Source organism: Perognathus longimembris, chromosome 21, assembly GCF_023159225.1.
Source record: "Perognathus longimembris pacificus isolate PPM17 chromosome 21, ASM2315922v1, whole genome shotgun sequence".
Taxonomy (NCBI): domain Eukaryota; kingdom Metazoa; phylum Chordata; class Mammalia; order Rodentia; family Heteromyidae; genus Perognathus; species Perognathus longimembris.
Window position 1 is genome coordinate 24,557,772 of NC_063181.1, and position 16,281 is coordinate 24,574,052.

The following is a 16,281-nucleotide window of genomic DNA, read 5'->3' on the forward strand; positions in this document are numbered from 1 at the left end:
TGAGCCACAGCGCCACTTCTGGCCATTTTCTTTATATGTGGTGCTGGGGAATCGAACCCAGGGCCTCATGTATACGAGGCAAGCACTCTTGCCACTAGGCCATATCCCCAGCCCCTGTTTAAGTGAATTTTAATCTCATTATTGAAGATGAATACTTAAGCAAGTGGAAGAAATACCATAAATGCATTACAAGAAGCCATGAACGGGCTAATGCTAAGAAAATGTTGTCAAATACAAGAACATTAGTCAATATTATAGCTAGAATATTGTTAGGAAATATATAATACTGGTGGATCTAATCTCCAGGTAGAGGGAGAAGTTGGCATTGGGAAAATGAATCCAACTGCTCCTCGGAGCCAGGCATCAAGAGTCCTAGCTGACTAAATCTGGGCATAAACTCATATGAGCTAGGCTACACAGATCTGAGTCATCTTTTCACTTCTATCCTTGTTTTCCTCTTTTACTACCTACTGCGAAAGAAACAACCCTGGCCTTTTTTGTAACTCAACCACCTTTAGTTGCAAAATAGTGGCTAAATATCATTTTGTGTTAAAATATAAGCAACAGAGCTTTTTAAGCCTACTCTTAAAAAATACAACAAATGTTTTCCTTTAGAACTAGGAAGCTATTACCAGAAAGAGTCTCTGAGAGAAAAGGAGCTTTGATGTTTAATTATATAAAAGAACAACAGAACTCTTTCCCACCAAGAATTAAAAGAATTTCTAATATGGTGACATTCTCCCAGATGGTAAGGATAAGGAATATGATAGTCCCAAGCTAGAATGCCACCTGCTGTCCTTGTCTCCTTTCCTTCCTTCCTTCCTTCCTTCCTTCCTTCCTTCCTTCCTTCCTTCCTTCCTTCCTTCCTTCCTTCCTTCCTTCCTTCCTCTCTCTTTCTTTCTCTCTCTCTCTCTCTCTTTCTTTCTTTCTTTCTTTTTTGTCATGTAACCTTCCTATTTAGATAAAGTCCTAGTTTTCTGACCCTCTCCCCGCTGTTAAGATTTTCAAGCTGTGCAACCAGTGACAGGACAGCATGACAGATATGTGCTCTCCCCCCTCGCCCAGTTTCTCATGGTTTCCTCATGCTAGTGAATGTTCAGATGGTTTTTCATGTGTCGCGTGACTTTCATTTACTACACACTCCCATGGTCATACCAAGATTGGTAAAAATCCTGGGAAGAATTTGGTGTCACTATGTTTCATTGTCCATGTGGCTATTCCTATACAGTTATTGGTTAAATATTAGGATGTACATATGATTGCATTGTCTGTTTTATTCACTGATCTGGGCATGTATCGGAAGTCAATACATTTAATAGAATGAAGTCAGTTTCTCAATTAGGTTTATATATAATGAGTTTTTTTATTTGTTTATTAATTGAACACAATTTTTTTGACAAGGTGTTGTACAAAAAGGGTACAGTTACATAGTAGGGCAGTGTGTACATTTCTTGTGATATCTTACGTCCTGTTTTTCTATCTCTTCTCTAGGTCCGGTAGACATATATACAATATACAATGTATCAAGAACATATACAGTAGCCACGTGGCCACACCCAAGAAAGTTCACCTAGGGCTTTAAATGTAATGTCGATATTAGACCATATGTCGACAGTAGTCTTATATGAACATACATACCTAGCTTTTGAGCTATTGTATTCTCCTGAGAGGTCAATTTTTGACCTTTATATGTTGAGTAATTGTTTGATTTTAGTGACATACTGTTGGGTCGCTGCCTCAATCCTGTGGGGAATACTATTTGACAAGCAGTTTTTGGTTTCACAGACTTGGTCTCTACTGTCTCTCCGTCTCCCTTTGTTAACAGTCATATATCAGGAAGATCATTCCCCTTGGTTTTCTGTGTTCTAGGCTTGTCTCGCTCAACATTATTTGTTCGAGTTCTGACCATTTCCCTGCGAATAACAATATTTCACCATTCCTAATCGCTATGTAGTATTCCATTGTGTATAAGTACCATATTTTTTGGATCCATTCGTCTGCGGAGGGGCATCTGGGTTGTTTCCATATTTTGGCCATTGTGAATTGTGCCGCGATAAAAATGGAAGTACAAATGTCTTTTTGATATCTTGAGTTTTGCTGTTTAGGATAGATGCCTAGGAGTGGTATGGCTGGGTCATAGGGTAGGTCTATATTGAGCTTTTTGAGAAACCTCCATACTGTTCTCCAAAGTGGTTGTACTAATTTGCACTCCCACCAACAATGGAGAAGGGTTCCTCTTTCCCCACAGCCCCTCCAGCATTTGTTGTTTCCTGAGTTCAGAGTATAGGCCATTCTAACTGGGGTGAGGTGGTATCTCAGGGTTGTTTTTATTTGCATTTCCTTTACTAGCAGGAAGGTTGAGCATTTCCTCATGTGTTTCTTTGCCATTTTTATATCTTCTCTTGTGAAGTCTCTCTTTAGCTCCTTTGCCCATTTCCTAATAGGTTTATTGGGCTTGGAGGGGCTTAGTTTTTTGAGTTCTCTGTAGATGACTGATTTGTCTGTTGCTGTGCTGGTAAATGTCCTTTCCCATATGGTTGGCTGTCTTTCTATTTTGGTGGCTGTGTCCTTAGCTGTGCAGAAACTTTTTAATTTATACTAGTCCCATTTGTCGAGTCTTTCCCCTATTTGTTGTGCCCCTGGGACTCTATTCAGGAAGTTCCTTCCTGTGCATATAAGTTCTAGCGTCTTTCCTACTCTGTCCTTCAGTAGTTTCAAGGATTCAGGTCTGATGTTGAGGTCCTTGATCCATTTTGAGTTGATCTTGGTGCATGGTGATAGGCTTGGGTCTACTTTGAGTTTTCTGCATATGGCTGCCCAGTTCTCCCAGCACCAGTAGTTGAAGAGGCTGTGTTTATTCCATTGTATGTCTTTAGCTCCTTTGTCGAACATCAGTTGCTGTAAGAGTGCGGTTTTATTTCTGGGTCTTCAATTCTAATCCATTGGTCTTCCGATCTGTTTTTATACCAATACCAGGCTGTTTTTGTTATGATGGCCTTGTAGTAGAGCTTGAAGTCTGGTATTGTGATACCTCCTGCACTGCTTTTTTTGCCTAGAATTGCTTTGGCTATTCTAGGTTTTTTGCTGTTCCATATGAATTTATGGATTGGTTTCTCTATTTCAGTGAAGAATGTGGCTGGGATTTTGATAGGTATTGCATTGAATTTGTATAACAATTTGGGCAATATGGCCATTTTCACTATATTGATTCTGCCTACCCATGAGCATGGGAGGTCTTTCTATCTCCTTGTGTCTTCTTTGATTTCCCTTATTAGATTTTTGTAGTTTTCATTAAATAGGTCCGTCACGTCCTTGGTTAAGTTGATCCCTAGGTACTTTATTCTTTTTTTGGCTACTGTAAATGGAATTGTTTCCATAATATCCTTTTCTGTTTGTCTATTGCTGGTGTACAAAAAAGCTGCTGACTTTTGTGGATAGATTTTGTATCCTGCTACTTTGCCAAATTGGTTTATTAGGTGTAGGAGTTTGGGTACTGAGTTTTTTGGGTCCTTCAGATATAAGATCATGTCGTCTCCGAATAGGTCTAACTTGATGTCTTCCTTGCCGATGTGGATCCCTTTGATGTCCTCCTCTTGCCTTATTGCTATGGCTAGGGATTCCAGCACTATGTTGAACAGAAGTGGGGAGAGTGGGCATCCTTGTCTTGTTCCTGAGTTTAGGGGGAATGATTTAAGTTTCTCTCCATTTAATATGATATTAGCAGTTGGTCTGTTGTATATGGCTTTTATTGTTTTGAGGAATGTTCCATCTATTCCTGTTCTCTCCAAAGCTTTTAATAGGTATGGATGTTGTATTTTGTCAAAGGCTTTTTGGGCATCGACTGAGATAACAATGTGATTCTTAATTTTAGATCTGTTTATGTGGTGAATTACGTTGATTTATTTACGGATGTTGAACCATCCTTCTGACTGTGGGATGAAGCCTACTTGGTCATGATGTATGTTTTTCTTGATCAGTTTCTGGATCCTGTTAGCTAATATTTTATTGAGGAGCTTTGCATCTGTGTTCATTAGTGATATTGGTCTGTAGTTCTCTTTTTTTGTTGGATCTTTGCCTGGTTTGGGAATGAGTATGATATTAGCTTCGTAGAATGAGTTTGGGATTTCTCCCTCTCTTTCTATTTCGCGGAAGAGTTTGAGGAGTATTGGTATTAGCTCCTCACTAAAGGTTTTGTAGAATTCGTTGGTGAATCCATCTGGGCCTGGGCTTTTCTTAGTAGGGAGGTTCTTGATTACCTCCTGTATCTCACCGTAAGTTATTGGTTTATTTAGTTGATTTATTTCTTCTTGGTTCAGTTTGGGCAGTTTGTACTTCTCTAAGAATTGATCCATTTCTGTTAAATTATTGTTTTTTGCTGAGTAGAGGTTTTGGAAATAGCTCCTTATGATTGTTTGAATATCGTGTGTACTTGTTGTAATTTTTCTGGTGTAGTCCTTGATTTTACGTATATGAGTCTCTTCTTTCTTTTGTAAGTCTTGCAAGGGGTCTGTCAATTTTGTTTATTTTCTCAAAGAACCAGTTTTTAGTCTTATTTATTTGTTGAATGGTCTTTCTATTTTCAATCTGATTTATCTCTTCGTTAATCTTTGTGATCTCTCCCCTCCTAGTCGTTTTAGATTCTGTCATTTCTTGTTTCTCCAGTTGTTTTAGTTTCATCCTGAGGTTATTCACCTGCTCTGCTTCCATTCTTTTAATGTGAATGCTGAGGGAAATGATCTTGCCCCTCAGTACTGCCTTAGCTGTGTCCCATAGATTTCTTTGTGATGTGTTTTCATTGTCATTGTGGCTTATGAATTCGTTGATTTCATCTTTAATTTGGTCTGTGGCCCAAGTGTTGGATAGCAGTCTCGGGTTTAGCCTCCAAGAGTATGTATAGCCTCTGTAGTATTCTTTGGTGTTGCGGGTTACCTTTAATCCACTGTGATCAGATATAATACATGGGATGACGTCAATACTTTTGTATTTGCTGAGGTTCTTTGTGTGGGCTATGACGTGGTCTATTTTGGAATATGATCCATGGGCTGCTGAAAAGAAGGTGTATTGGGTCTCTGTAGGGTGGAAGGTTCTGTATAGGTCTGTCAGATCCATTTGGGAAATGGTGTTACTTAGGTCCTCAGCTCCCTTGCTAATCCTCTGGGTGTTGGATCTGTCTTTTGGAGAGACAGGGGTATTAAAGTCACCCACTATGATTGTGTTTGCGTCTATCTTGTTCTGTAATTCTGTGAGAATTTGCTTGACATATGTAGGGCCTCTTTTGTTGGGTGAGTATACATTCATCACCGTGATGTCTTGATTCTGGATTTTTCCTTTATTAATATGTAGTGTCCTTCTTTGTCTTTTTGAGTTGACTTTAATGAGAAGTCCAGCTTGTCTGAGATCAGGATGGCTACACCTGCCGTTTTGGTGGGTGCATTTGCTTGGTAGATCTTGCTCCATCCTTTCATTCGAAGCCTGTTTTTGTCCCTTGCTGTAAGGTGGGTCTCTTGTAGACAGCAGATGTCAACTTTTTGTTTGCGAATCCATTCTTCCAGTCTGCTCCTCTTTATTGGGGAGTTTAAACCATTTATATTTAAAGAGATCAAGGATAAGGTTGTTTTTTCTCCTTCCATTTTCTTGTTGGGCTGTTTTTTCCTCTTCTTTTTTTTTTCTTGTCTTTAGTGAGCTGTTCTTTCTGTTGGACTTTGGCTATTGAAGTTTCTTTCTGATTCTCTCTGTGTGTCTTTTACGATCTCTGTTGAGTGGGGCTCCCCTCTTAGAATTCACTGTAGGGCTGGTTTTTTATTCACATACTCCTTTAGCTCTTCTTTGGTGTGGAAAGATCTGGTTTTCCCTTCGAATGTGAACTCCAATTTCGCTGGATATTTGATCCGAGGTTGCAAATTGTTAGCCTGAAGTACTTGGATAGTGTTCTTCTACTCACTTCGTGCTTGGTAAGTTTGTGTGGATAAGTCAGCTGTTATTCGAATCCTCTTCCCATTGTAGAAAGTTTCTTTCTTCGCTTTGGCTGAATTCAGAATTAGCTCTTTAATCTTGAAGTCTGTAGTCTTGAATATTATGTGCCCTGGGGTGGCTTTCCTGGGGTCTGGCCTGCCAGGTGTCCTATAGGCTTCGGTTACCTGGATGGGGTCCCCTGTGAGATTGGGGAAGTTTTCTGCAATAACTTTATTGAGAACATGTTTAAGCCCTCTGCTCTGGTATTCAGCTCCTTCTTCTATTCCAATTATGCGTAGATTATATCTCTTGTCTTTGTCCATTAGTTCCTGGATTAGTCTGCCCTGAAACTTCACTGTTTCTTGGAGTGTGGTCATTTTCTGGTTGCTGTTGGCTGCTTCATCGTCCAGGCGAGAGATTCTGGATTCCATATGGCCAACTCTTTGTGTTATGGTTTCAATTGCGGAGTTTATGGATGTCAGAGAGCTATATATGGTTGTCATATCAGCTCTGATCGTGGAAATTTCTTCCTTTAAAGAGTTGTATTTTAAATCTATTTTTTCATGCATTTCAATTCTCAGGATGTGAATATTTTCTTTAAAGGAGGCTTGCATTGTATCCATTTTTGCTTCCATTTCTTTGTGTGGTTTTTTTTTTTTTTTTTTTTTTTGGCCAGTCCTGGGCCTTGGACTCAGGGCCTGAGCACTGTCCCTGGCTTCTTTTTGCTCAAGGCTAGCACTCTGCCACTTGAGCCACAGCGCCACTTCTGGCCATTTTCTGTATATGTGGTGCTGGGGAATCGAACCCAGGGCCTCATGTATACGAGGCAAGCTCTCTTGCCACTAGGCCATATCCCCAGCCCAATGCTTCCATTTCTTTAAAGGAGGCTTGCATTGTATCCATTTTTGCTTCCATTTCTTTCTTGGCTTCCTGGGTGTCCTTCAAGATTTCCGCTCTAAACTCCCGGAATTGTTTTCTGATTTCATTCCTGATGTTTTCCATCATTCCTGTTAACATGGCCTCATTTGCTTTTTTAGTCTCCATCTCCTCTTCAGTCGTGCTGCTTTTTGGAGCTGGTGAGTTGGCTTGCCCTTTGATGAACTGTGTTATGTTTCTTTGTGATTTGTGCTTCTGGAGATGGCTTCTCAGGTTTGGTTTGTAGCTCTGCCCTCCCTCCTGTGTAGGCGTGTCTACGGCAGCAGGTGCTGCCGCTGTGGCCCCGCCCACCAGTGCAGGGTACGCCTACCAGAGCGGGTGCTGTCGCCGGGGGGCCCCTGTGCGCTGTGCACCTGCTACAACAGGCGTGGCGCTCTGGCCCCGTCCGTCCACTTTAGAGGGTTACGCCTCCCAGAGTGAGGCCCGGGTTGTTGGGTTGTGTTTGCGCCCTCCCGCGAGTTTGTTGGGGGGGGTGGTATGTGTGGGGCCCAGTGGGATCGACTGTCCGGGTGTGGGTTAGCACCCTCAGACCTCACCTCCGCTGCGAGGGGGGACATGATCAGGCCCAGGTGTCCCTGCTGTGCTGGTATTGCCCACCAGCGCCTGTGATTTTATTTGTAAGAGTCCGTGAAGTCCAGCTGCCGCGGGTGGGGCTTACACTGCCCGCCGTCCCCCGGCCCCTGTTGGGAAGGGGGCAGGGCCAGTTCTGCCAGTCCAGGAACCTGTGTGGCCTTGGGGCTGCTCCGCCCTTCCCCTGCTAAACTGACTTCCCAGCGCCCAAAGGGAGCTTCCTGCCTGATTTGGGGGTTCTTTGTTCCCACGGGGTGGGGAGGGGGAGAGAGGGAGATCTAGCTTCTTTGTAGGGCTTGGGTCTCTGATAGCTGGTCTCCCGTTGGGGGAGGGGATAATGGGGGACTCACTGATCCTCGATTGTGTGTGTGTCCCGTGCAGCCGTTGGTCCTTCAGGGGGTGGCGAAGTGTCGTGGTAGCTTCCCCGCTCCGGTTCCCTCCTTCTGCCGCGCTGGGTTCCCCTGTCCGAACCCGGTGTGGACCCGAACTTCTCGTCACTGCTGGTGTGTGTCTTGGTCTGCACCCTCCCTAGTGACTGTGGGGTCTCCCGCTATCTGGATTCTGCACTCTCGGCAGCCTGTCTGCTGATTGCCGGGTTCTCCTTTCCCAGCCTGGCCCTGTTTGGGCCAGGGTCGGCTGGTGGGGGGAGGGTGCCCTGGAGATTCTCCGCCTCCGTGTAGGTTTTTGGGTCTTCTTTTTTGCTCCTTTTTGTTTTTCTGCGTTTCTCCACTGCTTCTGGCTGCTGGTTTTGCTGGGTTCTTGATGGGGTGTTGGGTGTTGGAGTTCCCAGCTCGCTATTCAGTTGGGGTGAGTCGGGGTGCCTCCCTACTCTGTCGGCGCCATCTTTCTCCCTTATAATGAGTTTTTATCTGTGAAGCAAATTAAACTCAATACTCAGAATTTTGAATTGGCAAATTAAATGCATTTTAAAAATTGCTCTACTTTCTCAACCTAATGAAATGATATTCTTTTCCCAGGCTTATCTGTTGTGAAACTTTGTATATCTAAAATTGTTTGTTTCTTATTTTATAATTTTCATGTGAATTAAGTGTAATTCTGAGAGAATAATCTTAAGTCAGCTATGGTTGATGTCAAATTTGAAACCATAATAATATGTCTTTTTTTTTCCCTAAAAAAGTGATGATATTCTTACTTTCTCCTAATATTTTAGGATGACTGTTTTTCCCTTTCAGGGAAAATATCATTTGCCAAAGAATTTGTACTGCTACAAGATTTTCTAATAAATTTCAACAGAAATGCATTGCCATAGGTAAAAGGAGTTTACCCTCAAATGGTTTAGTAAATACCCTTGTTTCACTTAAAAGTAACATATCTGTTTTCAGTAGGGTAACTTATGAAACAGATTATATTAATGAAGAGAGAAACAGTAATCAGTTATCTGTTTCATGGTAAAAACTAGCAACAAATTTACTGGTTTAAAAGACCTAATGAATTCATTTTTTCTTAATAATTGCCTGTGATAGCTGGACAGTTCAGTAGGTCTTTCCTAGGTGCCCTGAGGCTTACTCATGTGTCAAATTTAGATGCTGGCTGTGGGACCGCCTAGGTTACATGTCTGACCGCTGGTAGCAGGTGGTATGGGGTGCTTTGGTTCTTCTGTATATGACCTTTCATCCTCTACTAGGCTAAGGTTGTCACACAGCAGTCTCATGACACAATAGGTAGATCTGACAGAAAACACCCGTTAAACCTTCGCTTATTTCACGTTTGTCACTGTGGCATTGACCCAAGCAAATCACATGACCAAGCCCAAAGCTGACATGAGAGGAAGCTTAAATGGCATCTCTTGCTGGAAAATTAGAAAAAGAAAAGTTTGTAATGACATTTAAATGCAATTATGCTTTGAGGAGTTACCTTCCCTATTGAAAATTGTGTTGAGAGTAAAGAGAGGAAATGGAGGGGTGACTCAAGTAGTAGAGTGCCAACCTTGAGCAAAAAAGCAAAGCAAGAGTGTGAAGTCCTGAGTTCAAGCCCTGCTCCTGGCACAAAGGGTAGGGTAGAAGAGAGATGCCTTCATAAAAGCATTATTTCATAAATGATTTAGAAAGTACCTACATCTAATGAGGCTTTATAGTTTACAAGACATGTTTATATCACATTTATCCTTAGGGTGCTATATAATGTTTTCAAGATGATTATTTTGCAGTTGATTTAAGAAAGAGTCAGGGAGCTTCATTAACTTTACATAGCCATAACACTATTAGGTGAAAGTGCTAGGATCTAAGGATCTGATAGCTATCCTCTTCATGTTCTGTCGCAAAACTTGAGGTAAAGAGCAACATGTAAAGAAAGCATTTCTTTCTTCTTTCTTGATACAAATTTCAGGAAATGAAGTTTGAAATTTATCTGGCAAACATGTTGATATTTACAAAAGCAATGTATGGCCTTTTTGTTTGCTTATTTTAGTAGCAATGTATAGAAAGCTTATGTGATACTGGATTTATGCTCTCCATACTTCTGAACCAATGATGAGAAAATGGGAAGCAAAACTGAAGAAAATTGAAGAACTAGCATCTCAGTATGAGAGGAAACCATTGTTGTCGGTCTATAGACCAAGACTGTCCAAGCCCGAAGAACCGCCCTCCATTTGGAAGCTATTTCCTCGACAAAGTCAAGCTTTTGATTTTGTTAAAAGCTGTAAAGAGGTAATTGCTTCATTTTCAGGGTTTTTGTTTTTCTGTTGAGCAACTATAGCTCAACATTTTAAAAAAAATTTTACTGTGAAGGTGATGTACAGAGGGGTTACAGTTACATATGTAAGGTAGTGAGTACATTTCTTGTCAAACTTATTACCTCTTCTCTCATTTTTTCTCCCACCTTCCCTCCTCCCTAACCCCCCACCCCAACCCAGCTAAAGATTTTTAAAATCTATTATTTGTCTTCATTTCAGACATAGTCTCTATCAAAAATAATTTAATGGGAATTTTATATCACGTGCATTGGGAAAAATATATCTTTGAATCATTACAATTAAATTTGTGTTCTCCCTCCCTACCTCCCTCCCTTCCTTATTTTCTTTCTTCCATCCTCTTTCCGTATTTTATTTTTAGTACTGAGTATTGAACCCAAGGCCTTACGCTTGCTCTGCAAACATTCTACCAATTCAATAGTGCTCTAGCCCCCTTTCATTTTAATAATGAAAATTATATCAGTAATGATATAGCTAGCCCAAACTGGTTTGACACTATATTGAGAGGAAAGATAACCATACCTATTGCCAGTACATTTTTTTTTTTTTTTTTTGGCCAGTCCTGGGCCTTGGACTCAGGGCCTGAGCACTGTCCCTGGCTTCTTCCCGCTCAAGGCTAGCACTCTGCCACTTGAGCCACAGCGCCGCTTCTGGCCGTTTTCTGTATATGTGGTGCTGGGGAATTGAACCTAGGGCCTCGTGTATCCGAGGCAGGCACTCTTGCCACTAGGCTATATCTCCAGCCCCTGCCAGTACATTTTTAATAAGTGTTTTAAGATTTTATAGAGAAACCTTCTTTCCTTGGTAAAGAGATACTGAGATCTCATAAGAATAGTTTAAGAAATAAAAAATACTTTCCTACTCAGTCTGTACAAACCTATTCATGTATCAGAAATTAAAAGTTTATTTGACCTTGGAGTTTAAAATGATATAGGAATATGCTTGCTGGTCTTGCCAGTCATAAGTCTATAAAATGTATAACAAAAAAGATTTTTAGTAGGATCAAACATTTTTCTCACTCAGAAAAATCAAAGTAAGCTCAGTAGCTACCTTTAGCTAAGTAGAAGCAAAAGAACACACGTGTATCTGCATACATGGATTTATTGGAAGGGTTTGAACCCAGGTTGTCATGCCTCTGGTACTGTTTCTCAGTGGTTATTTTTAGCGTAGGGGCTTGCTTTCTGTCAAGGTTTGTGCTTCCCAACACTGCTGAGATCACAGACTTGCACCAACACATCCAGCTTCTCTCCATTAAGATGGAGTCTTAAATCTTTTCTACCTGAGCTGGCTCTGAACTTCAGTCCTCCCAGTCCTAGATTCCTACATAGGCTGAGGTGACCGGTATGTGCTAATATTCCCAGCTATTGACTGAGAAGTGGACTCCTGAGTTTTTCTGCCTGGGATGGCCTCAAACTATGATCTTCCTAGTCTTAGCCTCCCAAGTAGCTAGGACTGCAGGCATGACCTACCAGCCCCTGGCTCTGAAGGAAGCTCCTTAAGACAGTACCTGTGAATAATTCTATTTAGTTTATATTAAAATAACCTTTCAAAAGTTTATTCTCATATGCATGTTTACATGTACTAGAGAAATTTAAACCTAATTTAAGCTCAAATCATTTGTAGTCATGTCTAGGTGATTTTGAAAGATTTAAAGTGAACAAATATGAATAATTTGGGTTTGGAGTTTTTTTTTGTTTGTTTGTTTTTTGGTCAGTCTTGGGCCTTGAACTCAGGGCTGGAGAACTGTCCCTGGCTTCTTTTTTGCTCAAGGCTAGCACTCTGCTACTTGAGCCACAGTACCACTTCTGGCTGTTTTCTACATATGTGGTACTTCCTATATATGAGGCAAGCACTCTTGCCACTAGGCCATATTCCCAGCCCCTGGGTTTTGGTTTTGTTAATTATTTATTGTAGTGTTAAGGTTGGATCTCAGAGCCTTGAGCTTTCTGGGCAGCTCCTCTGCCAGTTAGACCCTGCTTCCTACTGCTTATTTTGGACATGGAATCTCTGAGTCTTTTCTGCCTAGTCTAGCCTTAAACTGTGATTCTCCCGTTCTCAGATCTCAGCTTCCTGTGTAGCTAGGATAACAATCATGTGTCATAAGCACTTGCCTTTAATGATCAGATTTTGACTAATGTAGATACAGTAGCAATTGTTTTGTTTTTAATAATATGTTTTTCATATTTTGGTTTCTGAAAACTCAAATGTTAACATTCTTTATGCACATTTTTCTAGCTACAGTTCAATTTACATGTTGTAAATTTTCAAATATTATTTTCATTTTTATATAGGATGTTCATGTGTTTGCTTTGGAATGCAATGTGGGAGATGGACAGCGTAGTTACCTTGTAACAACTTATGCTCAACTTTGGTTTTACTATAAATTCCGGTAAGTAGTTTGTCACAGAATAGTACATGAAGCAAAATTATATTTCTTTTAGTAATTTTAGTGGGATTAATTCAGGATGACTTGACATTCACAGTCAAGCACATGATTACACCAATGCTATTAATACTAAATTCGGGAGTTCTTTATCATCATTCTCTTGTCAGGCATTGGGAAACACACACACACAGACACACACACACTCATGCACGCACACATACTTAAAGGAAATTTTGTGGTTTCTCCTTTATTATTATATAAAACTATTATGTTGTATTGTTAATTACTAGTGAATGCTTATCTTATTAATTATCTAAAAAGAAAAATAAGTGGGCTTTTTTTTTTCTAGTCCTGGGGCTTGAACTCTGGGCCTACGTGATGTCCTTGAGCTTCTTTTGCTTAAAGCAAGTGCTCTACGACTTGATTCACAGCGCCACTTCTGGCTTTTTTGAGTAGTTTATTGGAGGTGAGAGTCTCACAGACTTTCCTTCCCCAGGCTGGCGTCAAACTGCGATCCTCAGATCTCAGCCTCCTGAGGAGCTAGGATTACAGGCATGTGCCACCCTGGTGCCCATCTGAAAAACAGATTTTTACCTGAGAAATTTATTCAGTTATTCTTCAGACCTGGGCAAGGAAAAGACAGTTAGTTAATATAGATAGCTTGAATTAACTTAAAATATTTTTACTATAATATTACTTAAAAAAAGCTTTCAATACAGTGCTATATTTATTTATGTTTATATACATGGAACACTAGTTAAAATTGAGTTAAAACTCCTAAGATAACATGATAGTGTTTTACTAAAATGGAATCTCATCTCTAAACTTAAATAAGGTGCTACTAGGAAATTGTATGTCTACCTGTGTGGGTTTTTTGTTTTGTTTTTTTGGCGCCAGTGGTTGGCTTGAACTCAGGGCCTGAGCTTTTTGCTCAAGGCTAGCGCTATACCACTTGAGCCACAGCTCCACTTCTAGTTTTGTGGGGGATAGTTTATTGGAGATAAAGAGTCTCATGGACTTTCCTGCCTGGGCTGTCTTTGAACTGTGATCCTCAGATCTTAGCCTCCTGAGTAATTAGGATTACAGGTATGAGCCATGGGCTCCTGGTGGTGTGTGTGTGTGTGTGTGTGTGTTGAGTTCCTGTATGGTATAAGTCACATGAGAATCCAATTTCTCCCCACTTTTCCTTCTTTAAGTTACTTACAGATACTTTATGTAATACCATCATAATTTCACTTAGCCCAAATTACCATTTATATTTTGAGTTACTATCTATTCTTGTTTATTTAAAAATTTTTTAATGATCTTTGAATAGATACATACACAAAGGGGCTTCACTTCAACATGTCAGTTTATGAATACAATTCATCTTGATCAGTGTTATCCCTTCCATCATCCCCTCCTCTTATTTATTCCAATGTCATCCATTCCTCAAGTTACCTACTTCTGTTTTCACATATGTACATTGAGTATTATGGCTGCATTTACCCACCATTCCTCTTAGCATCTGTTCTTTCTTTCTTTCTTTCTTTCTTTTTTTTTTTTTTTTTTTGCCAGTCCTGGGTCTTGGACTCAGGGTCTGAGCACTGTCCCTGGGTTCTTTTTGTTCAAGGCTAGCACTCTACCACTTGAGCCACAGCTCCACGCCCAGCTTTTTCTGTTTATGTGGTACTGAGGAATTGAACCCAGGGCTTCATGCATACAAGGCAAGCACTCTACCACTAGACATAGTCCCAGCCCCTTTGCATCTGTTCTTATTAACCCACATCAGTCATTTCTCTCATGGCAGCATTGCAAGTGAGCACTGGAAGTTTTAAGTCAGATGATTCAGCATTTTTACTTTAAAAGGAAAATAAAACAAATCCTAATAAAATTTAACATTAAAAAATTCCCCTGAAAAAATTGTGATATCCCTAATACCTCAATTTGAGACAGAATAGTCTTTTCTCAAGCAAAAATTGTTTTATAATGTTGCTATGAAATAGAAATTTTACACAATGTCAAAATCATGTTAAGTAATACTATAAGATTGACTTTATTTTTCAGTTGATAATATTTTAGAATACGTTACATAATTTTTAATAGAAACTGCTAATACTTTGATCTATAGATTTATTGTGGGATGATCTTTATCATTTTATAATTATATGTAGTTAGGGCACAGTGACTACTGTACTTCAGACTCAAGATCAACTCCAATGATTTAAAAATTATAAGGTGAAAATCTAACAGTCTTGAATTACTGACTTTAGGAAAACTCTTTTGCACTGTTATGAAGTTATTCCTGAAAATGCTGTGTGTAAGCTTTATTTTGATTTGGAGTTTAACAAACCAGCTAATCCAGGAGCTGATGGGAAAAGGATGGTTGCATTACTCATTGAAGTAAGTGACACACTTTCTTCATTCACATTTTCATTGATTCATTTAGTGAACTCACTTTACATAACATGTAGGGTCTGTTGTGTTTGTCCTCCTTGTTCCTTTCTCTTTCTGTGTGTGTGTGTGTGTGTGTGTGTGTGTGTGTGTGTATGCCAGTTTTGGGGCTTGAACACAGGGCCTGGGTGCTGTCCCAGAGCTTTTTTGTTCAAGGTTAAATGCTCTACCACTTGAGCCACAGCTCTACTGCCAAGTTTTTTGGTGGTTAGAGATATGAGTCTCATGGACTTTTCCTACCTGGGAAAATTACATAGGACACCAGGTAATTTTTTTTTTTTACTGTAACATTAGCATACCGAGATCAAGTTCAGTGAAACTTAGAGAAAATTAGTATCAGGAATTAGTATTTGACAAAATTAGTATCAGCTGCCAGGAATTTTGTATATATTTTATGCAGGTTCTCAACTCCCATAGACTGAAATGAGGTTCAGGCAAGTAGAAGATATGGTGCTTGGTAGGGATAATGGTCATACTTTATTCCAAGCTCTTTGCCCATAGACTCATCATTGGCAGTAAGAAGAGCAGCCTCCTTATGTAGATTCTCTGTGGCTTATTAGGAATTTAGATTCAGAGATTTTTATTGTACTTAAATATGATGGTACTCTTAGCAAAGAAGTACAACATTATTTTAGAAACTGGATCTTTAATGAAATCATCAAAGTATACATCCCGTTTATAACATACACCAATAAGCAAATGTGAACAGATGCACTGAAGTTTAAACATTTTTTCCTTACCCAAATAATCCTTGAACAACTAACCTTCTGCAGCAGCCAAAGTTGAGAAAAAACTAGAAACCTAGGTTCAAAATTAAACATTTAAAAATGCTTACCATGTTGATAGTTTGTATTTGACTATATGTCTTTTTTGAATGTATTTCATTTAATACGCTTTTATAAATTCTTATGCTGAACTTAATTTTATCACTTTGTTTGTTACATGTTTATAATTTAATAAGTACTTTTTGCATAAATTAGTTTAGCTGCTATTTTTGTTTGCCAGACCCAGGGCTTGAGGTCAGGGCCTGAGTACTGTCCCTGAACTTCTTTTGCTCAAGGCTAACACTCTATCACTTGAGCCACAGTGCCCCTTCTGGCTTTTTCTGTTTATGTGGTACTGAGGAATCAAACCCAGGGCTTCATGCATGCTGGGCAAGCATTCTACCACTAAGCCACATTCCCAGCCCCTTTAGCTGTTATCTTTAAAATAACAGATAGTTAATAAATAGCTGGTTAGTAACATGTATCTAGATTGTTAATGCTCTGGTTTAATTACTTAACTAATAAGTTTT

General features: G+C 39.8%; 1 protein-coding gene across 2 annotated transcripts in view; it reads left to right on the forward strand.

Moving 5' to 3' along the window:
* The window catches only part of Primpol (primase and DNA directed polymerase), a 42,545-nt gene that overhangs the window by 7,924 nt on the left and 18,340 nt on the right, over positions 1-16,281 (forward strand). The window contains exons 3-5 of one of the 2 annotated variants that reach the window (XM_048330498.1): positions 9,903-10,124; positions 12,460-12,557; positions 14,807-14,936. In XM_048330498.1, the coding sequence (XP_048186455.1) occupies positions 9,945-10,124; positions 12,460-12,557; positions 14,807-14,936 (408 nt within the window). In that variant the 5' untranslated portion in view covers positions 9,903-9,944. Of the gene's footprint in view, positions 1-9,885; positions 10,125-12,459; positions 12,558-14,806; positions 14,937-16,281 lie in introns of both variants that reach the window. The other variant, XM_048330497.1, reaches the window with a different exon arrangement.